Source organism: Amphibalanus amphitrite, unplaced genomic scaffold, assembly GCF_019059575.1.
Source record: "Amphibalanus amphitrite isolate SeventyFive unplaced genomic scaffold, NRLGWU_Aamphi_draft 000671F_arrow, whole genome shotgun sequence".
NCBI lineage: Eukaryota > Metazoa > Arthropoda > Thecostraca > Balanomorpha > Balanidae > Amphibalanus > Amphibalanus amphitrite.
In genome coordinates this window covers 66,438-88,853 of record NW_024882165.1, presented here as the reverse complement: position 1 = coordinate 88,853, position 22,416 = coordinate 66,438, and the positions used below count along the sequence as shown (strand labels likewise).

The following is a 22,416-nucleotide window of genomic DNA, read 5'->3' as shown; positions in this document are numbered from 1 at the left end:
TCCGGTGGACGGTAGAAAAGTCTACTCTGAATTCCACTGTGAGTGGGGTCAGACTCGTTACCTCACTATTTTACCAATATAAAAAGAAATTGAAGACATTGCGAATGTCTCCTGTTTCAAACAAGCATGCCCAAATCGATCTATTATTTTCTGAATCCTGACATCTTTGCCCAAGACAGGGGCGGATCCAGGAAATCTCCAAGGGAGGGGCCATTAGAAACCAGGAGGCCCCCCCCATAATCCCACCTGTTGGAGGCCCCATCTTCCCACTTGTTGGGCCCCCCCCCCAAAAAACTGCGTCTATTGAGCTTATCTAGCTGTTCAGGCAACATCTCAACATCTGTGCAGGCTTGGGGGCCCTCTGTGCAGGTTAGGAGGCCCTGTAAAAGTGGTCATCTCTGTGAGTATAAGAGACCTCCAAGTAATGAAAAGCTTTACCAATCTTCTAACAAAGAAGTCTTCTCAGCTAGTCTTCTAAGAAATAACTAAGTGGGTAGGCTAAAAAAAAACTCATCGGATTTCGGCCACTTTATTTTCAGGAGGCCCCCTTTTCAGCTTTTTAACTTTTTAACTTTTTATTTTATTTTTGAAAAAAATCGGCCAAGGGGGGGGGGCCATGGCCCCCATGGCCCCCCCCTTGTATCCGCGCCTGGCCCAAGATGAGTTCGCCTCCCTCCCCCCCCCCCCCCCACCCATCTTGGCGAAGCTGGCTGAGACCCACATCCAGACACGGGTTAAAGGTAGAATTAAATAATAAGTTTGTTTGAAATCTCAAGTTCCTGCCTTATTCATATACATTCCTCAGCCATGTCGTATAAGCACTGGTGAATCAAAATAAATCTTACAAAAATGGCAATTTGAGTCACTGCACAGTCAAAGGGAAAACCAAAAACTTTTGATTCAGTTTATTGAGTGAACATTCACAGATGCATAGGCATCAGCGGATATAACTACCTACCTATCTGATATTTTGGGCATTGGCCACGTATAGCGCGCTAGTCTCAAGTACCTACCTTACATGTATCAGCGTTGGTGAAAAAACAATAGTCACTGGTGTTTTTACCCACTAGCCAGCACGTTTTTTGCACCATTCCCAAACAAACATTATAGCAATAAATTCATACAAATATCACACATGCTTGTCGACAAGCTATAGAGCTCGGTATCTATAACACAGTTAACACTGTTAAAACTGCACTGTTAGTAAACAGTGATAACACTCATTTCCATTTAGAAAAAAATATCATGCATCTTTCTGGCTTGCCACACTGACCAGTATCATTCAAACATCACGAAAGCTAGAGCTCATCATGTATGCCCACAACCTATCAGCCTCCTGGGAATACAAATGAAATATGGCAGGCCTCAAGACCGGCGGTTTCTGGGGAAGTAGTTCCTCTCTCCGAGGCAGACAAAGAGCTAGTTCACTCTTCATTGGGCTTCTGGGCGGCGATGAGGCCCCACACCTGGCTGCCGTCGGTGGCGCGGGCGATTTTCTGCTCCCATCCCACCACCGTGTCCCGGAACTCGCTCTCCGAGAACTCCTGAAAGAAAATGAACAGTTTGGCTGTCACAAGAGCCTCAAGGAGCCCTGTCAGCAATGCTTCAGCAACAAACTGTCACGTCTGACGTCAGATAGGCTCATTCCATGAAATTGACGTTGCGGGAAAACACTTCTTATGATTTTTTTCATGTAAGAAATAACGTATTTCAATTTCATTGCTCGTAAGTAGGAGTTGAATATATCATCTACTTCCAAATTTAAGAAGCAATGCGTATTCAGTAGCGGCTCTAGTCTATGCCTTCTGTCAGCGCACATCAGTACCTCGACAAACTGTGGTCTCCTCGCTCTGAAGGTGTCCAGCTCCTGATGCAGCACGTTCAGGAAGTCGTCCTTCTGGTCACGGACCTGGACGTCAGTGAAGCCGGCAGCCTCCACGACGCCGCCGTACTCCTGAAGAGTCAGGAGCCGGTACGCTGTAGAGAGACGGCAGGGTCAGTCCGAGCGACCTGGGTAGGCAGATGATGGAGCCTGTATGATGGCTATGCAGACGGCAGGGCTAGTCATAAACCTGTAGGGATGTTGAAAACAGATGGCATCGTTGATGTCATGTTCTGATAATTCGTACGTTATAGAAATATCAATCGACCATGTATTCCTCACCTCTCGCCGACTTGTACTCGAGGAACTCGTTCCTCAGCTGGCCCTCTCCCTGACAGTAGTCGGTGATGAGCAGCTTTCCGCCGGGCTTCAGCCACCGCCAGAACTTGGCCAGCACGGCCGTCTTATCCTCCACGTGCAGCAGCGTCTCCCGACTGTATATGACGTCATAGCTGGCGTCACGGTACTCGCGCTCCGTGATGTCACTGATTTCGAACCGCAACCGTTCGCGGACCTGCGGAGAAACGATGGTTTGGGCTTGCTTGATGTATGACCCAGATATGACACAGATGCACTGCAGTAATTGTAAAATCAACTTTCTATAGGTAAGCGAGTACGGATCGTTGGCGCGCGACTCACCGCCGGAGGGAGGGAGGCCTGTCGCTGCAGCGCCACCGTCACCATGTTGGCAGACAGGTCGATGCCGGTGACGTGGCAGCCGTAGCGGGATGCCATGTGGATGGCTGAGCCGCCCGGCCCCGTGCCCACGTCCAGCACACGGGAGTGGGCCTGCAGGTCCAGCCGGTCGCAGAGCCGCTGCGGGAGGGAGGCGGGTCACGGACTGACGGCTGAGGCCACATTACAGAGTTCTGTGCGAAAACACAACATGTATTACGACCAGTAAAGCCTGCAATTATTCAATCAGTTTTGCAACTAGCCTTCAAAGAAGACAGTGACATGAGTGGATTCGCAGTATAGCTTGCAAAATTAAGAATTTAAGAATGGTTATAATAAGGGAAGTACATTCCGAACCTCTGTGACTGGTTTTCCGCCGCAGCTGACAAATGAGTCGCCGTAGACGGCCTCGTAGCGTTTGATGCCGTTCAGACAGTACTGGTGCTTGTCCAAGAAGTTCTGGAAGCTGCTGAAGTAGTCGCTGGTTGGTGTCTTCCTCAGCAGGTACAGCAGCTGGTACGGGTTGCCGGAATACTGCCAGAAACAAGGGAAGACGATGAAAATAGCTCTCACACCGATTTATTGCCTGATGTACGAGTAACTAATACCATAGGGCAAATTCGCTAGGTAAAACAATAGCCAATGAAATTATATGCAGTTTAATCGCTTAAAGAGTTCATACTTTTCCCGCAGCAAAAGCGTCATTTTCACGTCATAGCCATCAGAGGCGGCCTCATCGGTCATGCTGCTGACCTTGATGAAGACGTCGACGGAGGCGGCGTAGCGCAGTGTGAACCTGTAGTCGGCCTCCGGAGACTTCATGCTGGGTCCTTGCAGAAGGCTGCAGTAGTGTGCCGGACTGCGGTAGAACGTCGGATTGGTCTGACGTTTCTTGTTGCCTGGAATACCGGAGTGGGTTGAGATGGTTTACCTAGCTAGCAAGTGAATAAAAGATAGACGTACGTACAATAACGAACAACTGGTCGATAATAGACAGCCGTCATATTTAACCCGCGCACCGACGGGGGGCGGATATCCGCCCCCCCCCTGAGGTTTTTTGCGGATAGCGCGCCGCGAAATTTGGTATGACTATTCTCTCATCAATTTTGCACATGGTGTGCAAGTTTGAACCTCCTAACTTTCAAGGTCAGGTCACCAGGTCACTTTGAATGACCCAACCTCAAGTCACTTTTTTGCAACTTTGTCACCGTGCCAGAGCTACAGTAGATGTCAGAGGCCTTTGAAAGTCGCAGGATGTTATTAGGTCATTAGTAGCTATAATTTGTATATCTCGGAATTTTGATGTCGGTGACCTAAGGTCAGGTCAATTTCGCGACCTCCCCATTATAAGTCAATGGGGGAAAATCAACTCCCTGTTTTTACCACTAAAACGGGTCGGAATGGCCACATATACCATACATGACTTCATATACGATCAACCTTCACTACCTTGAGGTCTGTTTTGCTGTTGGGCAGCTGTGAGGTCATGTGACGTCATCAAAGGTCACCAGCGTTTTTTTTGCCAATAACTCCGTACAAGAACAAGATACAGCCGCGCGGATGGTCTCATTGTGTTCAGCTCGTCAAGACGCATCGAATGATATACATGATGACCTCGAGGTCACGTGACCTGAGGTCAACCTTTGACCTTGACCTTTCGAGGTCAACATATATATATATATATATATATATATATATATATATATATATATATATATATATATATATCATTCGATGCGGATTGACGAGAGGATCACGATGATGCCCTTAGTTTGTTTCTATCTTGACTAATTCGAAAGTTATTCGAGAAAAACTCTTTCCATATCTAGCGCAGCCATTTTGACTTTTTCGACCCCTGTGACGTCATCTTTGACCTGACCTGAAAATGATCTTAGTAAAAATTGTAGACCTTGTCCGTGCGTATCCGATGCCGTTTACCGCTTGTCGCTATCTTGCTTCGTTCTCCAGATCTCAGGGGGGGGGGCGGTCAATCGCCCCCCCCCCGTCGGTGCGAAGTTGGCGCAGACCCCCGTCGGTGCGCGGGTTAATTTATAAACGTTGGTTATTTGTTACTGATTAGCACTACATCATTTGCCTTTTTTATAAGCGCATTTTAAACGGCCTAGGACTCTTCCTGCCATGGAACAGCTGATAAATAAGGTAAGTGCTCTCAGTTTCCCAGACCTTTCTCGGTTAAGCTGACCGCCAACCATTCGTTTTTCCTCACCTGACTGTTTGATGCACGACTCTCGAATGAAGAGGTAACCGTTGGGCTTCAGCCACCGAAGCATGCTGCTGACCAGCTTGTCGATCTCGTCATCGCCAAGGTACATCAGGAGCCAGTTGCTGAAGATCATGTCGTACTGGCCGTTGTCCTGTTTCAGTTGTGTGACATCCATGCAGACGAACTCGACGTTGCCCAGATGCTCGTTGCTCTGACGGTTCTTTTCGATGTAGGTTTCCAGAAAGTCGACGGCTGTGACGTGTTTTGCACGCTCTGCCAGTTTCCGAGTGAAGCGGCCGATTCCGGCGCCGAGTTCCAGCACCCGCATTCCACCGACCTGACAAAATGTTTATGTTCATATGATGAACCTTGAACGTGTGTTGGATAAAATGAATATGCATACAATGCTTTTTGTGATTGGAATTTATGAAAAATGAGCTGACGCGAAACGAACTATTCAGTCGTTCTAAGCTCTCTTACCTGCGGAACCGAATCCAGTATTTCCGTTTCTTCCTGCTCAGCTAGCTGCCGAGCATCCTCGTTAAGCATCATGTTTTCTAGTGTGGGTTCAGAGAACTGCGCCCAGTAGTCCGTCATCTGCTGACGAACACTGCAGGCTTCGTCGCCTGCCTGTGATAAAAATGTCAGCTGTAACTATTCACTGCCGTAATTTAGGCGCTAGATGTTAGTCGACTTCCTTTCAACAGGCAGGCTTTTTTATTTCTATAAGCAATGTTTCATGACCTTACATGAAGTTATTGTCCAATGGCAGATTGGCTTTGCTTACGAAGCGTCACTATAATAGGTACAGTCGGTTACAGGCTGATCGATAATGACTAGGAGTCGGGGGGCTAGCGGGGCTCAGCCCCTCTGATTTTTCAGCTAGGGAGGCTCGGAGTAGGTATGTATTTTCGATCCCCCCCCCCCCCACCCCATCCACCTATCTCGAGATATCCAAAGCCATCAACAGTCAACACCCAAATTTACCAAATCTTCTCGGAATGAAAACCAGCTCATGAAACTGGAGATGAAACTTATCAGCGACCGTAGGCCGTAGGGTCCCGTATAAGTTTCACCATATGCATATGGCATGGATAGGCTGTGCCGTTTCACACTCAAGCCAAGCGGCACAGTCTACCAGTGCAGGCGACTACTGCCAGTGTGCTGAATGAGGCATGACACCATAGGTAACCGCGGTGGATAAACGCTCCGTATCGATTGGCCTGTAACCGACTGTACGGCAACAATGCGGTTGCATGGATGTGATATGTTCATACCGATTATCGGAATGCACCCTACAGAACACTGACGCCTTCGAATGTGTGCATGTCGCATATTTCCCCACAAACTTACCGGTATTATCAAGTAGGACATGGCTGGCTGGACCCGACGCTCCCAGCTGTGCAGTGAGAACCCGACTGGACTCCAGCTGTAGTATTCCGCCGTTTAAATCGACGTGAGTTCTGTTTACGTAAAGGCGTTCTCAGCATACCTCAGCACGGAGGCTGTCTCCACTTATTCCGCGTCATGTTCGGACTGTTTTAAGCACAGAATCAGATCAGAGCGCGGGCTCAAAAGTTGTAAATAATATACACCTTCGTTACTTTATCTGGCGACGCCCGTGCGATCTGGTGTGGAATTTATCCTGCCTCCGTCACTGAGTAATTGAGTATGTATCTTCGGTCGGGTCACGTCTGGTGATGCTCTCCATACCGGTGGTGGTGTGCCGTTCGTACGACGAGCGCTCAAAGGTCATGGCCCTAATGAACCGGTCTGAGCTGACGCTGTCCGTCTTGTCACGCGGTTCGAACTGTGTGTTTGTTGTGGGACGTCTTCTCTGGACACTGGTGCTGAATGATCGCAGTCCACGTGGTCACTATGGATCATATCATATTATGTTGCTGCCCAAGGGCCCAAAATTACTATGCTGCTGCCAAAACGGTTGTATTTGTAGACATGAAGGCAAGGCAGTATCTCATATTATGCTGTTTTTATGTAGTGTAATATCGGATAATTATGTACCAAACTGACGTTGACCTTGACATGTCACATGTCTATGGCCGATAGGGCGCCGGTCGCCACGGTACAAGCTAGCTACCTTGTGTACTGAGCTCTCAAGTCAGAAAATCAATAAGGATCAATTTTCTATGTGGGGAGTGTCGCTTCCTCGAATGGTGTCCGGAGGATGTTTTGTTCAATCAGCACAATACCAAATATTATGTATCTACAGGTAAACATATTTTTCCATTTACCATATATTTTCATGTCTCATTTTGGCAGCCTTTTCATGTTGATGCATTTCTCACAGTTCAGCGGTGCTTCTAAGCGACCGCAGGACATTCATGAATGGAATGTCGTAATATCTACAGGTATATAAAAAAAACTAACATCGCACGTATTGCCAGCGGTCCATCTTTCCTAAGGTTATTTCATAATTCACGATGGTTGCATACAACAGCACTACGATAGCACGCACGGAAAGCCGCTGAATTCAATCGAGGATGATTCGTTTTACGGTATTTTGACAAACTATATGCAATTAAAATAAGTACTCCATGGGATTGGAAAAGCACTTCGACTTTCTTCAGTCGATTTTCCTATTCCTATCACTGCCATTCCCATTGCACTTAACAGATTATTGGCACGCAATTATTCAATTCGTGTCAATACTTGATGCGACATATTAAGCGGAAGAGTTTACCACACTTACGTCTCACAGGCCGCTAAACGAGCACCGCTCCAACACGCCTTCGATCCTCGCACAGCCCTAAGTCGGCTAGTCGGTCATGTTCGGATTGGTGTAGTCGAAGTTAGCGAAGCGATCCTGGCGCACCTCGGCGAGCACGTCGTCAGGGATGTCGGTCAGACGCGCCGGCAGGGTCGTGTAGTCGTCCTCGAAGTACCGGCAGTCGGCCATTGTCAGCTGGGGACGGCATATGACGTCACTCGGGGAACATAAAATGGCTGTGTGTGCTACTGTACTGGGACGAACGTCCTTAAATGAGTGTCTTGGTTTCGGTACGTTAAAGTAACAAAAAAAAGAAAACGTATAAGAGAAAGGAGCATAGCAATGAGTTTTACATGATTTTCATGAAAATGGAGTTGGTACAGTCGTGTACAGGTTGATGGTCCCCTACTCTTTATCCACCGGGTTCCTATGGCTCAGCATTGGCAGCAGCCGCCTGGTACCGGTAGGCTGTGCCGCATGACCCGAGAGTGAAGCGGCACAGTCTACCCACGCCGTTTGACATCGGCTCGGGTCGCCGGGTGGAGCGCTTTGTAGACCAGCTGTTGCGTCAGACCAGCGCGGGGGAGGGGCTCGTCTCGGTGGTTGGCGTGGGCTGGCGAGTGTTGTGGGGCGTGTTGGTGGACCATGGGGGCTGGGCGTGTGTGTGTGGTCACTTGCTGCATTGCACATTTTGCGTCGCTTAACAATTGCATTCCTGTTTTTGCTAGGCACAATGCACGGAAGATCCAGTGAATATAATTTACTTTACTTGTGCATTGTGCAAAATGTGATTTGGCACGGTATCGAGGCAACCATAGGTCTTGTGCCTATGCATGATATTTAGGCAATACATTTATGAAAACGGTAGATTGATGCTGGATGTCAATTCGTATTGCTAAATGTCGGCACGTATTAAATGAATGAATGAATCAATCAATCAATCAATCAATAGACATGTATAAAACCATTTAAATGGCTCGCAACCACTAATAGCAATCACACCATCCTAACTCGGAAAAGCAGCCGGAGCCCTGATGAGGCTCGAACCGGGACCCCACGCTTTAAATTTTGCCAATGATCCATCATCATTCCACCAAGCTAGAGTAACCGGCACCCGAACCCACAAAAACATTAATTGACTTTGCCGCCGACCTCCCGACCCCTCCGCCCGCCCGGCCAGACTTTGCCCCGGCCACAGCCACCATCCGTTGTAGCTCAGCGTAGGAGTGCTCGACTGTCAAACTGACCGGTGGTGAGGGGCCCGGTTCGAAACACTTCGGATGCTGGATGTTTATTTCTCGGTGGGAGGCTTTACGTTTAGTCCACTTTTCAGAAAGATCATTTGGTGACTGACCTGTTTCCTTTCTTTGCTGTGCTGCAATTCATGAGGAGACCGTATGCACCCTTACCTGTCCTTCCGCACCCCACTTGGGAGACGGGTGGTTGCCCCCCCCCCATGGGTTTGTGAATATCTCTAAAACAAATTTTTGGAGGGGGGATACGATCGGTTCTATGCGACAAGTGACCACACACGCCCAGCCCCAGGTCCGCTCACTCCCTACCCATATCACCCCCTCCCCACACCACACTCCAGCCCGCCTCATCCACCGAGCACGGTTCGTCGGAAGGTCATCTCAGGCTCAAAAGAAACGGTATATACCATTCGAAAGCTGACGGCGAGCTGAATCCAAAAATGTAATTTTTTATCAAAATCGATCGATGGCCTTTTTTGAAAATTGCGTTTTTGTAATAACTTAATAATCTTTTATTCAACGGGTTGTCCCGGACATTCTTGAAAACATAAACATGTATTTTTGAGTTCCAGTGAAAGCTGAACGCCAAAAGAACAATATTTAGCGAAGCAATATTTCCAAACATTAATATGCGTCTCCCACAGCCGACAATAAGGCGCAATCACACAGCTCAGTGTCACGATGGACCAAAGTCAGCCACACAGAAGCGTGAAGTGACCCTTATCGACTCGCAGACCCGGCGCTCTCGGCCCGCCTGGCCGGCCACGGAAAGAACGTTGGGCTCTCGTTCTACTAAACAAATGTCATATTTGTCACTTTAACTGTCCACATCGCTATTAAAGTTATTCAGGATACCTGTGAAGAAAATTCATTGTTCTGCTCGATATACAACATGCTTTAATTTACATTTTCTTATACATGTTTTGTTCCATCCAGCTGCGATCAGTGCCCGCGCAGTGGAAGTGAGCGGGGTTTCACTGTCAGAGGCTGTACTGGTGACAGCTGCTCGGCCGTGCGACCGGTCAAAGGTTACCCTGCCCCGCCGGGCGCTACCCCCACTCCACCCGAGCTGAGGCGGGTGCAACCTCTGACATTTCAGCGCGGCCAATTTTCCTTATATGGGCATGATACCAAGCTCAATTGAGCAAAGTAGACATGAACAAATGCAAATTAATGCATGATGTGAAGATGACAGAACAATGAATTTTCTTCACAGGTATCCTGAATAACTTTAATAGCGATGTGGACAGCTAAACTGACAAATACGACATTTGTTTAGTAGAACGAGAGCCGAACGTTCTTTCCGTAGCCGGTCAGGCGGGCCGAGAGCGCCGGGTCTGCTAGTCGATAAGGGTCATTTCACGCTTCTGTGTGGCTGACTTTGGTCCATCGTGATACTGAGCTGTGTGATTGCGCCTTATTTTCGGCTGTGGGAGACGCATATTAATGTTTGGAAATATTGCTTCGCTAAATATTGTTCTTTTGGCGTTCAGCTTTCACTGGAACTCAAAAATACATGTTTATGTTTTCAAGAATGTCCGGGACAGCCCGTTGAATAAAAGATTATTAAGTTTTTACAAAAACGCAATTTTCAAAAAAGGCCATCGATCGATTTTGATGAAAATTACATTTTTGGATTCAGCTCTCCGTCAGCTTTCGAATGGTATATATCGTTTCTTTTGAGCCTGAGATGACCTTCCGACGAACCGTGCGAGCCGAGCCATAACGAGCCTCAGCGCCCCGGGGCGCAACCTGTCAGCGAACACTGTTATATAATAACAGTGACAATATATCAAATCCGTGAACTCCTCTATGAATGTCGTCTCGCAGATCCGGCAGTTTGGGCTTCAACGACTGAATGTTGAGGTGTCCAATTATCAGGTCTCGTCCAGTGTCGCCGTGGCGGCGCCAGCTCGCGCCGCCTCGATGTCCCCGACGCCTGGACGCGCCCCTGCCCCCGCGGCGCACGCAACCTGAACCGCTGGCCCGCGTCCCCGCCGCCGGTTCGCTGACAGGTCGCGCCCCGGGGCGCTTAGGCTCGTCAATTCGTCATGGCTCGGCTCGGTGGATGAGGCGGGCTGGAGTGTGGTGTGGGGAGGGGGTGATATGGGTAGGGAGTGAGCGGACCTGGGGCTGGGCGTGTGTGGTCACTTGTCGCATAGAACCGATCGTATCCCCCTCTAAAAATTCGTTTTAGAGATATTCACAAACCCGTGGGGGGGGGGGGGCAACCACCCATCTCCCAAGTGGGGTGCAGAAAGACAGGTAAGGGTGCATACGGTCTCCTCATGAATTGCAGCAAAGAAAGAAAGCAGGTCAGTCACCAAATGATCTTTCTGAAAAGTGGACTAAACGTAAAGCCTCCCACCGAGAAATAAACATCCAGCATCCGAAGCGTTTCGAACCGGGCCCCTCACTACCGGTGGGGTGCGGAAGGACAGGTAAGGGTGCATACGGTCTCCTCATGAGTTGCGGCAAAGAAAGAAAACAGGTCAGTCACCAAATGATCTTTCTGAAAAGTGGACTAAACGTAAAGCCTCCCACCGAGAAATAAACATCCAGCATCCGAAGCGTTTCGAACCGGGCCCGTCACTACCGGTCAGTTTGACAGTCGAGCACTCCTACGCTGAGCTACACCGGATGGTGGCTATGGCCGGGGCAAAGTCTGGCCGGGCGGGCGGCGGGGCCGGGAGGTCGGCGGCAAAGTCAATTAATGTTTTTGTGGGTTCGGGTGCCGGTTACTCTAGCTTGGTGGAATGATGATGGATCATTGGCAAAATTTACAGCGTGGAGTCCCGGTTCGAGCCTCATCAGGGCTCCGGCTGTTTTTCCGAGTTAGGATGGTGTGATTGTTATTAATGGTTGCGAGCCATTTAAACGGTTTTATTGTCTATTGATTGTTTGATTGATTGATTGATTCATTCATTCATTCGTGCCGACATTTAGCAATACGAATTGACATCCAGCATCAATCTACCGTTTTCATAAACGTATTGTCTAAATATCATGCATAGGCACAAGACCTATGGTTGTCTCGATACCGTGCCAAATCACGTTTTGCACAATGCACAAGTAAAGTAAATTATATTCGCTGGGTCTTCCGTGCATTGTGCCTAGCAAAAACAGGAATGCAATTGTTAAGCGACGCAAAATGTGCAATGCAGCAAGTGACCACACACACCCGCCCAGCCCCCATGGTCCACCAACACGCCCCACACCACTCGCCAGCCCACGCCAACCACCGAGACGAGCCCCTCCCCCCGCGCTGGTCTGACGCAACAGCTGGTCTACAAAGCGCTCCACCCGGCGACCCGAGCCGATGTCAAACGGCGTGGGTAGACTGTGCCGCTTCACTCTCGGGTCATGCGGCACAGCCTACCGGTACCAGGCGGCTGCTGCCAATGCTGAGCCATAGGAACCCGGTGGATAAAGAGTAGGGGACCATCAACCTGTACACGACTGTACAATCGATATTATTGTGATGCATTCGGTGACAGTGACGGCTTAGAAACATAGTCACGGCAGCTTACGCACAGTGAGAGCCCCGAATGACCTCAGACCCGAATGAGAGGGTCCGAGGCATTGCTTCTTTTCGATACGTTTACAATATCTGGATGTTTATATATTATGTAATAGGCGACAGTGCATATCGGCCATATACCTACAGTGCAAATATAAGAAGCATGCGAATATCCAGCACGCAGTGTGACTGGTATCAAAACTTCCAAGCAGGACGGTCATGTGTATATTAATGACGTCATCCGACGTTTTTGCTGAGTTAGACCGACTGACAACTATCGGACCACGTGGTCTATTATTCGACCTTGTCGGACAGTGGAATCCACCCGCCTGCCACAGGACTGAGTGTTATGTCGCTCCGATTCTGTGAGCTAGGGAGTGTCCGCAATAGTTTATGTTCAGTGTTCTGACCTTGTTTCTCGTGTAACCAAATACGGCGCCTGATGAAACTATGTCCTATGACCACATCAGCAGCTTGGGAATGTCCAATGTGTTTTGCATTGGTTTCTGAAAATCCCAGTCGTTTGCACAGCATCCACTATTCACATTCATGTCAAATGATGCATTACATAAACCATCCTGCGATCCCTCTCTCGCGCTATATCTTTTTGTGGGGTATTCCACATTGGCCTTACCAGTGTCGGTCTGAACGGCGGCGGATCGTGCTGCTTGCGCTCCACCAGGTACCAGTCCACCCGCCGGAAGAAGGGCTGGCTGCAGACACCGCCGGCAGGACACTCGGGAGAGCCGAGTCGGAGTGCGGGGTCCTTCACCAGCAGCTGGCGGCGAGGAATGAGTCAGAGTCACGTGGGGAAGCGAGTGCGGAGGTCGGGTATACGCGAGTCGCATCAAACAGTCGACACAGGCATAGGATCGGTGGTGTTCTAAATCTTTTTGTGGATTGGGATTGCCTTTTCTCCATTAATTTGTATTTACTAATCCCCTTCAATTTTCCTGCTCATTTATAGTCTATCCCATCGTTTTCAGAATCGGCAACCCAATCCCACAAGCAGGCACGTTCGACGTGGGCTCCTGACACGAGTCGTAGGTCGGCGTTGGCTCTTGTTTTTGTGTGTGTTTTTTATTTATTTATTTATTTTGGCACCCTGGACATGTGACCGGTGGGGACCAGTACATATAGTTGACATGTTGACCCCGGTAAGGTCACAGAGGTGACCTGCACGTTTGACCCAGACACGGGCCCACGTCGACCCCGGAACGACAGCTGCACTGTGCGGCCGATAGCTGAGCCGACGATTGCAGCCGAGTCGCATTCCCCGCCGCTCTTCAGAGTGGCCCCACGAGCCCACCAATCCTGCTGAAAATCTCGGGATTAGGCATAGCCGAAGCGGTTCCGATAATGTGGCGTTGAACAAATTGAGTGATGTCAACCGGTGCTTGACAGGGCTGCATTTCAGTACAATCGGTGGACTAGCTATTGACAATAGCTGATGCATCGTAATGGCCGATAGGCTGTCCCATCCGACATTTTGAACGAGGTGTGGCTGTTGGTGCACTTTGTACCGTATCAAAACTGCCCCGATCCCTCGCGGGCCCGGGAGGGGTTGAAGGGGGCAGGGGGCGCGTTTTCGCCCCCTGGTGAATATTTGCGATAACTCCCGAACGTTTAGGAACAGGGGCGCAAAGCTATCAGTATCTTTTCCCCTATCACTTTGACATGTTCTGAAGCAAAAAATTGGACTTAGCCTCCCTTGATGACGTCACATGGTCAATTTTCCTGGACTCCTGCACGGCAAAGTGTTACCTCACAGACGTGAAATTTAGACAGTGGCCATAAATAGTTAGAGATAAAGACAAATTACGGCCACAGCTGTGTAGCATATGACCCACGGAAAGATACAAAAAAACAAATTTGGTGACATGAGGTCAGAGGCCAGGTCAACGACCCCGAGCTTGGGGTTTAGTTTTTTTTCGTGCATAACTTCAACGAAAATGGTCCAATGGCTAACGCAGTGACACCAACGCATTCATCTTGTCAAGACGCGTCGAATGACACATATGTTGTTTGAAAAAGTTCAGTTTTATGTTGACCTCATGTGACCTCGAATGACCTTTGGTTGGCTTTGACACCTGATGGGTCTCAAATGATGTATTCGTAGCCGGTGATCGCGAATCTGGTAACAATTTCGCTCTAAGCAGTTATTTAGAGCCTCAGGAGAGCAAAAATTATTGAAATATTATGGCTGAATTAAATCAGTAAAATAGCCTCTAGCAAGGATACTTATATTCTTGTGTGACCTTGACCTTGGGGGAGATTTGTATCGTAACATGAACCACAAATAGGGGCCTGATACACTGTAAAAAATATTGACTAGCCCCTCGTCAAATGATTCTCAACGCTAAATGTCGGGGGTACAGACTAGTTTTGCATCCTACTTTTGACACACGCTGCGAGCCCCTGGCTTGTTTTGTGTTCGTCAGATGACAGTTACCAGGTGTCGGTTAGTTTTTACCACGTCCCAAAAATAGCTGGAGCGTTTCTGCCTTGTTTTGGAAGCAGGTCCTCGTTAATGCTGTGTATGATAACAAAGTACCTAGTAACAATAATAACGAAAAACAATGTCAAAACGAGGGCGGCTTGTTTAGTGACGATGCTCAAAAGAAGCATCGTCTTGTTCCTACTTAACGAATGAAGCTCAAACTAGGTCAAAACTAACGTATTGCTCAACCCATAGTCAGATGACCAGCAGATCCTACGCCGCCCAATCCAGTCATCGAATTTGCCAGCGAATTCGTTTGAAGACCATCATATTATTAAATATCGGTGGTCTTCAAACGAAATCCCTTACCAGTTTGATGACGAATTCATCCGGCCCATTCCAAAAACGCTCAAGATAAAATGAAAGTGTATTTCTGAAATAATATGCTTTCTTGCAATGCACCTTTCGTATATCAAGCGAATCTTTCACTTCCAGCGCCCGTTTACAGTTATCAATCGAATCAGAAGCATGCACATACCTATCGATAGATCTGAACCTAAGAACACAGACGACATTTTGTAGAGTACCTGTCTGAGCCTATGCAGTGGAGCCCGTGAGCCGCCCAACCGCAGCTGCCTCATGAACTTGATGATAGGTCTGAACCTCAGATTGGCCAGAGCTTGGCCGTCAATAACCAGCTTATTTATATCCACAGTTGTAGTGACTTAGGGTTTGGAATTTGCCAAACCTAAGTTTTGATTACCAAGAGAAGTTTTGTACTTCTTGCACTTGCCCTTTCTTCATAACTTTGGCGGAAATCGTCGTAGTGAAACTTCAGTGTTCCGTTAGCTGTCGGTTCTTGAGAGAGTTGGCCAGGCCGGACACCGGGGGCGGCTCCACAACTTTCGAAAAATTAAACCTAAGTCCTATTGCACTGCATGGAGAGCAATTCATTTAAAATCGCTCTTGTTCCCCCCCCTCGACAACTTTGCAAACGTCTCTGCGCGATTTGGTTGAGAATAATGGCTTATGGCAAGTTATTGAATCAGAACGTCGATCACTGCAGGTCATATATCGGCAAGCAATTCTTCATAACTAGACACTGCACAAATGGAAACGATACAGGTTTGCCCAGTGATAAACACTCGCACTGCACAGACTCGCGCACCCCCGACCGAACGCGGCACGGCCAAGGCCATATAACCGGCACGGCACAGCGCAACAGCTGGCGCCGGGAAGCCGGGAACGCATTAAGTGAAGGATTCACAGGTGCGCAACTTTATTGCGAACAATAAAAACCTACCGCAAACGATTAAAAAAAAAGTTTTTGGGCAATCGGAAATACAAATGTATTGACTTATAGAAATAAAATTGTCATTCACCTTCCAAATAACCCAACAATTTATTTGCCGTAAAAAGTGTCTGGAAATGGAAAGTTGCTAACATGATTCAGCAAGTAGGGAAACGCAGCCGCTACCTGGCGAATAATCTCAGGCTGGTTTAGTGACGAGTGCATTGCTACGGCTTGTTCCTCAACCTTCACAGATTACTATGACAAAACTACCCCTAGTATTTTGATCATCCTGAGGCTGGCTTTCACCTAATAATTTGATGAGGGTCTTCCTCGTTTCGGATTGAGGCGAAAACAAACGTCAAACAACCTTGATAGTTAATTCAGCACTTCAAAACAAAGGTACACCTAGGGTATCATTACAATACCGGGTCATAACGATCTGGATAGTTCTCAGCCTGTAAGCTAACTAAGCGGTAACTAGTCAAGTGGTAGGTACCGGAAGCATTGACAACCTGGTGACTGTTTCGAGACCCTTGTTTTGACACATAGCTCGTCAATATTTTTTACAGTGTAAGCTTTAAATCTCGAAACATTATGGACTTGTACATAAGATCTATGAAAAATGCAAAGTTCAAAGTTTGAGATCAACTTTGAGCATAACCTTGACCTTGACCTTGAATTTCGAGGACATAATCGGATCCTCAGATTCACTTCTCTCATTTCCTACCCGTTTTAATCGATTTCATGCATCCTACCGTCCCCTGGAACACTTAGTTCGAGATCACCACATATATGACGGGTTTTCCTTTGACCTTGACCCCTGACCTTGAAAAATGACCTGAGTTTGACATTTGTAGGTGATTTAGAATTAACTCGAGACCTTTTGTTTGGTACCTTTTTGTTTCCGTGGCTTCCTTATTTACAGCTGTGGTGATTGGGATTACCCCTCGGGCCCGGCCGGGTTACACGAAGGGGCACCGCCACTGTCTCAGGATTAGGGGGGAGGGATCCAGCCAAAAAATACAAACCCTAAAAAATACAGGTATACCCCCTTGCTCATACCATGGTTGTCCCGGTGGACCAGTCATTTTCACATAATTCGAAAACAGATTGCGATTTGTGTGTAAGCATCCCTGCACGTCAAATAAATAGTTAAGCTCCCTTTCTAGCTTGCCCATCAACAGCTCCGCTGCACGAACAAGTCGCCCGGCGTCAGAGTGCTGAGCCGATATCGAGTGGTGCCGTCTCCCTATCTGCCCACCTGCTATCAGCCACGGCAGCCATTGGTAAAGTGTGATAGGATAACGCCGGAAGTCCTATTGAGGTAAGACGGAGCCCGCTGTGCCGCAGTGGTGTCCGCAGAGCCGTCAAGAGACGATGAGTGCCGGAGTTCTGACAGTTGACTGAAGGCAGTGACCGGACTGGATGTGCTTACTGGCTAGAAGAAGCTGTGGCTAGAAGCTGGGATTTTTTTAAAGCTCTGAGCCACCCAAGGGGTCTTCAAGCGGAAGTGTAGATATAAAGATATTGACCGAGGACTATACATGAAGTGAGACAATGTCCTGATTGCAGCACGGAGGCTGATGATCAGCACATCTGTTTTCACTTCATTCTGGACACGGATCTACACACGGGTGTCTGTTCAGCCGGGGCCTATATCGTGTGACCGGTCACTGAGGGGACTAACTATGAGAAAATACGCAAGAGTTGTAAAAGTTCGAACCAAGAATGGACGTAAAGGCGTGTCAAAAGTCCTGGCCATGACGAGGCGAGCGCGGACTTGTCAGACGGATTTGAGCGGCGAAGTTCCGGCTGCCGCGGTGGACGCGGCTATGTCTGTCCCGTTCGATAACCTGCAGAAGCCCCAGCCGGCTGTCGCGCTGGCAGCCGCCCTGCAGGCAATACCACAGACCGACACTCACGAGATGGAAGGCTCCAGGGACGATGCGTTTGTTGAGCAGAAGATGGTTTGTGAGGCGTTAACAGAAAGTGTCGATGAGCGTATAGCGGCTTTGACGCGGGTGTTGGAAGCATCCGACGATGATCCTGCTGAGATGGCGTCCGCGCGGGCGGCACTGGCGCGCTCTAAGACCTACCCAAAACTTGAGGAATGGAGGCCCTTTGAAGAGATAAGCCTCAGAGAAACGCACAGGGGCGTGCTGGGGAGAGGGGCGCTGCCAAGTGAGGAGGCGTGCGTTCTGGCTCTGTACCGGGACCTGCTGAACGGAGGTGAGCCGGGGGAGGCCGAGTGCAGCACGTCCACTGGCGAGGACGCCGTGGACAAGGAAGACCTGAGATACGAGCTTGAGGTGCAAAAAATGCACAGACAGCGAATAAGTTATTCTGACATCGATTGGGACCTAGATCTCTCACATCCGTCAAGACTTAAAGCTGACTTTTACACTTTTGCCGATGCAGCCAAAACTGTCCGAAGACTGGAGGTGGAAAGTGTTCGTATGAACCGGGTCGAAAGTTTAGACAGACTGTCGGCTCAAACGGACGACCTAGATCAACTAGAGAACCAGCTGCCTGAAGGTACCAGCAGACGACTGCAAGTCCTTAAAGAAGGAATGACCCTCAGTCTGTATGTCTACACATCTCCGTTTGCCACCAAGACTGAGAAATTGATCAGCCTTCTAAAGGTTATTCGATACAGAATCGATGCGAACAATGCCATCAAGGCACACCCCGGTTGTGAGAGAGAAATAAGTCACCAGTTAAGACCAATCATGCAAGGAAACTCAAATATGAAAACACATTTTGTACAGCAGATGGTTACGATGTTCTCATCCGATAGCAACACGGAAGACACGCAACCCCAGGCCATCGGTGAGAGCCCCGGGGAGAGCTGCACCAGTGCCCCTAATATAGAAGGAATCCGGAGAGCTATACGTAATCCGGAAGGTCCTCCACTGTCACTGGCCGAGATGGTCTCAGCTGTAGGTAGAGTCCTACGATGGAGAGAGCAGCTCCTCTCAAAGTCACTCAGCAGACAAAGGGTGCATAATCACAAGCAGCGATTGAAAGGCATCTTGCATGGCTTAAAGTTCAACCCACAAAGTGAGCTAGGACTGTCAACAAACGAACAAAATCAGTCAAACTGCGGAAAGAAGCACGACGAGGTAAATGGAAGCAAACTCGTGATCCAGGACATGTTTGTTTCTGGAAGCGTGAGTGAAGGTACTGAGGTGTGTATCACCAAAAAGGATCCACATTCGCCTTATGAAACAGTTCAAGAGTTCGAATGGGTGAGTGAAGACGGCTTTGCTATGCCGCATTGGGTTCAGAAGAGACGTGAACGAACGGCGACAAGGGAACGAGAATCAAGCGACGACGAACCATCTGATCCGTTCAAACAAGCATCTGACATTGACTTCATGCTTCTAGCCGGACCGGTGAAATGGGTAAATGAACCGCTTTGGGACTCTGACAGCTCAAACGTTTCAGAGAATGCGTCACATTTCAGACTTCTCAGTGAGTCCTCCGATAGAGAGCAGATTAGCTCCGAAACAAAAAAGTACGGCTTAGACACTGAACAAAACAAATCGGATAGAACAGGCAGCTCAGGAACAGACAACATTCTCACCCTTCATGTAGAGGAGATCAAAGTTAAGCCGGGTTTTGTAAAGATCACTCATGCCGCCCTGCGGGAGGGTGACACCTTTGTCGGACGTGAGTTTTCATTTCGTTTTGTCCAATCCCATATAGCCGCAGCTATGGAAGAACATGTGGAATCCATCGAAAAACCATGGGAGGGAGGATGGGGGGCGAGCGTTGAAGTAGCCATCAATAATGAAAGCATTGATCTCGTCCCCTGTCTTGAGTACCCTGCGTGCAACATTGACGAGTTCGTGAACCGAGAGCGACCGTCGGGACAGCCGAGCAAGGACTTAGTGGAAAAACTAAGAAAAATGCCGACGTATGTGGTCAACAAAGGTGGTGCTTTTCGTTTGTCATTTTCACGTCTCGAGTCGGAAGTGATCCGCTCTATGACCAAGCCCCAGCGGATCTGTCTGGTCCTGCTCAAACACTGCGCTGCAGTGACGGGAAGCAGGCTGTGCAGCTACGATCTGAAGACGGCGATGATGTGGGTCTGCGAGCGACGTGCGCCGGAACTCTGGACCTGGGACGGGATGCTGGAGTCGATGATGGCCGTCATTGAGTTCCTCCGAGAGCGTCACGAGAAGGGTGATCTGCCGTGCTACTTTGCGCCTGAGATCCGCCTGCGGCCGAAGAACACACAGATGTCCGATGACTATGGGTGGGGCTCGGATATTGAAAGGTTGCGGGTGTTGTTGCCGCGTGCCATCCAGCTGCTGCTGGCTGGCCTGCTGAGCTCGAGCCAGGCGCCGCTGATGCGTCACCTTCTCAACCTGCCTCTGGACGCGCAGCAGATGCTCTGGTGCTGCTGGAAGCGCAGAGTCGACGACCCCTACCCGAGGAGACCGGATAAAGAAGGGAAGATTGACCCGGGGTACTTGTGCTGCGAGCTATACCCGGCAGCTGTAGAGGGTCGCCTTTGGTCAGAGCGGTTCATCGACACCTTCCGGTGGGAGTCGCTGCCGGCGCGCTGCAGGGAGCCCGACTGGTTCGCCGAGCATGGCCGATATACGGACAGCGAGGGAGAAGAGGAAAACAGTGGGGGAGATGAGGGAGACAGAGAGGAGACGGACAAAGTGGGAGAGGAAGAAAACAGAAAGGACACGAAGAATAAAGGAGAGGAGGAAGGCAGAGTGACTGGGAAGAAGATGGAGAGGATCCGGAATGCGCTGGGAAGGGTTATACGGTGTCTAGGAGAATGCGGTCAATGCACCAAAGGTCATGTCGTAGATTCCACAGACTACCTCAGTCTCCAATCTGGACGGTCAGACTAACCTGAACCTCATCAGTATGGATGGCCAGACTGCTTCTGACTTCAGCATCTGGTGTCTGACAAATAATTGACATTTTCGAGACCGGGTCAACTATACTCTCGACTTTACCCGGAGACAGTGTGTGCAAGTGTGCTAATGTTTGAAGGGAGGAGGAGGCAATAGACTTCTTTCAGCACCTGGTCATTCGCTGCGAATGGCAGAGAAAGCTTCTCTGATGGCCCCACCTGTGTATTGTGTACTTTGGTAGTTGTGCATCTATCGCAATGTGTCATGTTTGTATTGATGTGTGTTGTGCACATACAAATGTAGGCTGCATTTGTGCTTAAGTGTTTGTAACTGTGCAAGCTTCATGGGTGTGGATTTCCAAAAAAAAAGAACCTTTGGGGTGCACAGGCATAGGTGTGCCCCTCACGGCCGCGTGTGCCTCTTCTGCCAAAGGTAACATGTTTCACATGTTACCAATAATATCGTACTATTTTAAGTTTTAACGGTAGGTTATTCATAGCTTTTTGTATCATAAGTTTGCTAATTGCCTTATTAATAAAAACGTAATTAAAGAAAGTCAATAAATCAGTAGCAATCCTGTAGAACTTGCTCCAAATCTTTTTATTCACAATCGTGGTTGCGAAATATCGAAGCTCATCGCAGTCTAGAAATTTGATTTTTCTCACGTATCTGCTTAGTATTTATTATTTATAAATGCACAATTGGTCATAACCGGTAACATGCATTTGTATAAAATTGTAAAACATGATTAAATAACACGCCCTAAGTTATCTTACATAGCTATCAGTGTGCATAATCCATATGTCAATGTTTGGGGCTACTGCACGTGCGATCGTGCAAGGGTCGTTTCCAAATCTCGAGAACGGCTGGGCCAATTGCGTTCAAACTTGGTACACGGTTAGGGAACAGTGAGTAGGGTGCCGTGTGAAACTCAGTTTTGACCCAGTTTGCACGTGCGCCCGTGCAGGATGCCGCTCCCACATCTCAAGAACGGCTGGGCCGATTGCGCTCAAATTTGGCACACTGCGGGAGACCGGCAATAGACAATAGACAGTTTATTCAGGACATTCCACTGGAACATGTGGCTATTACTGCCCGTCGTCGGGCAGTAATAGCCCGACAACTAGTAATAGCGCCCGGCAACGGGGGTGCCGTGCACAAGTCAGTTGGAAGTTCCCCCTCCCACTAGTGCACATGCAGAGCCACAATAGCAATCGCTCGTTTATCACCCCAAAAAGCGTCTTACTCAAAGACGTATGATGACGCATTGACACAAGGGCCCAATCTTACCAAATGCCGTGAATGCGCATTCACGGCATTTGGTAACATTCAGAACTATTCCACATTCACTTATTCATTCGTTCAGGCAACATTCATAATCATTGACGCTATCAAAATCATTGGACAAGATTAGCTGGATGCAAATGAAAAAGATATCTTTGATATCAGTGCCGTTAACTCCGGCCAGTGCTGCCAAATCCTATTTACGGCATTGGTAAGATTGGGCCAAGGATTCCGAC

At 48.6% G+C, this 22,416-nt stretch overlaps 2 protein-coding genes across 5 annotated transcripts in view; both read right to left on the bottom strand.

Annotated features, from left to right (window-relative positions):
• Window positions 1–891: 891 nt before the first annotated feature.
• On the bottom strand, window positions 892–6,208 carry LOC122364354 (phosphoethanolamine N-methyltransferase-like). Its single transcript, XM_043334652.1, has 9 exons — window positions 6,135–6,208; window positions 5,262–5,411; window positions 4,785–5,118; window positions 3,311–3,456; window positions 2,915–3,091; window positions 2,522–2,698; window positions 2,165–2,396; window positions 1,826–1,977; window positions 892–1,544 (listed from the first exon to the last, which is right to left on the bottom strand). The coding sequence occupies exons 1-9, from the start codon at window positions 6,153–6,155 to the stop codon at window positions 1,425–1,427; spliced, it is 1,509 nt and encodes a 502-aa protein (XP_043190587.1). The 5' UTR covers window positions 6,156–6,208; the 3' UTR covers window positions 892–1,424.
• An 810-nt stretch (window positions 6,209–7,018) lies between these two features.
• LOC122364352 (mucin-19-like) overlaps window positions 7,019–22,416 on the bottom strand; it is a 55,069-nt gene continuing 39,671 nt past the window's right edge. For all 4 annotated transcript variants that reach the window (XM_043334646.1, XM_043334647.1, XM_043334648.1 and 1 more), the window contains 2 exons: window positions 12,917–13,060; window positions 7,019–7,704 (listed from right to left, as the gene is read on the bottom strand). In XM_043334646.1, coding sequence (XP_043190581.1) covers window positions 7,558–7,704; window positions 12,917–13,060 — 291 coding nt within the window. In that variant the 3' untranslated portion in view covers window positions 7,019–7,557. The remainder of the gene's footprint in view (window positions 7,705–12,916; window positions 13,061–22,416) is intronic.

Coding starts and splice junctions, on each gene's coding strand:
- LOC122364354 (XM_043334652.1), bottom strand. CDS start 6,155: ATGTCCTACTTGATAATACCG. Junction 5,119..5,261: donor TACTGGATTCGGTTCCGCAG/GTAAGAGAGCTT, acceptor ACATTTTGTCAG/GTCGGTGGAATGCGGGTGCT. Junction 3,092..3,310: donor CCGTCGACGTCTTCATCAAG/GTCAGCAGCATG, acceptor TGTTTCTGGCAG/TATTCCGGCAACCCGTACCA.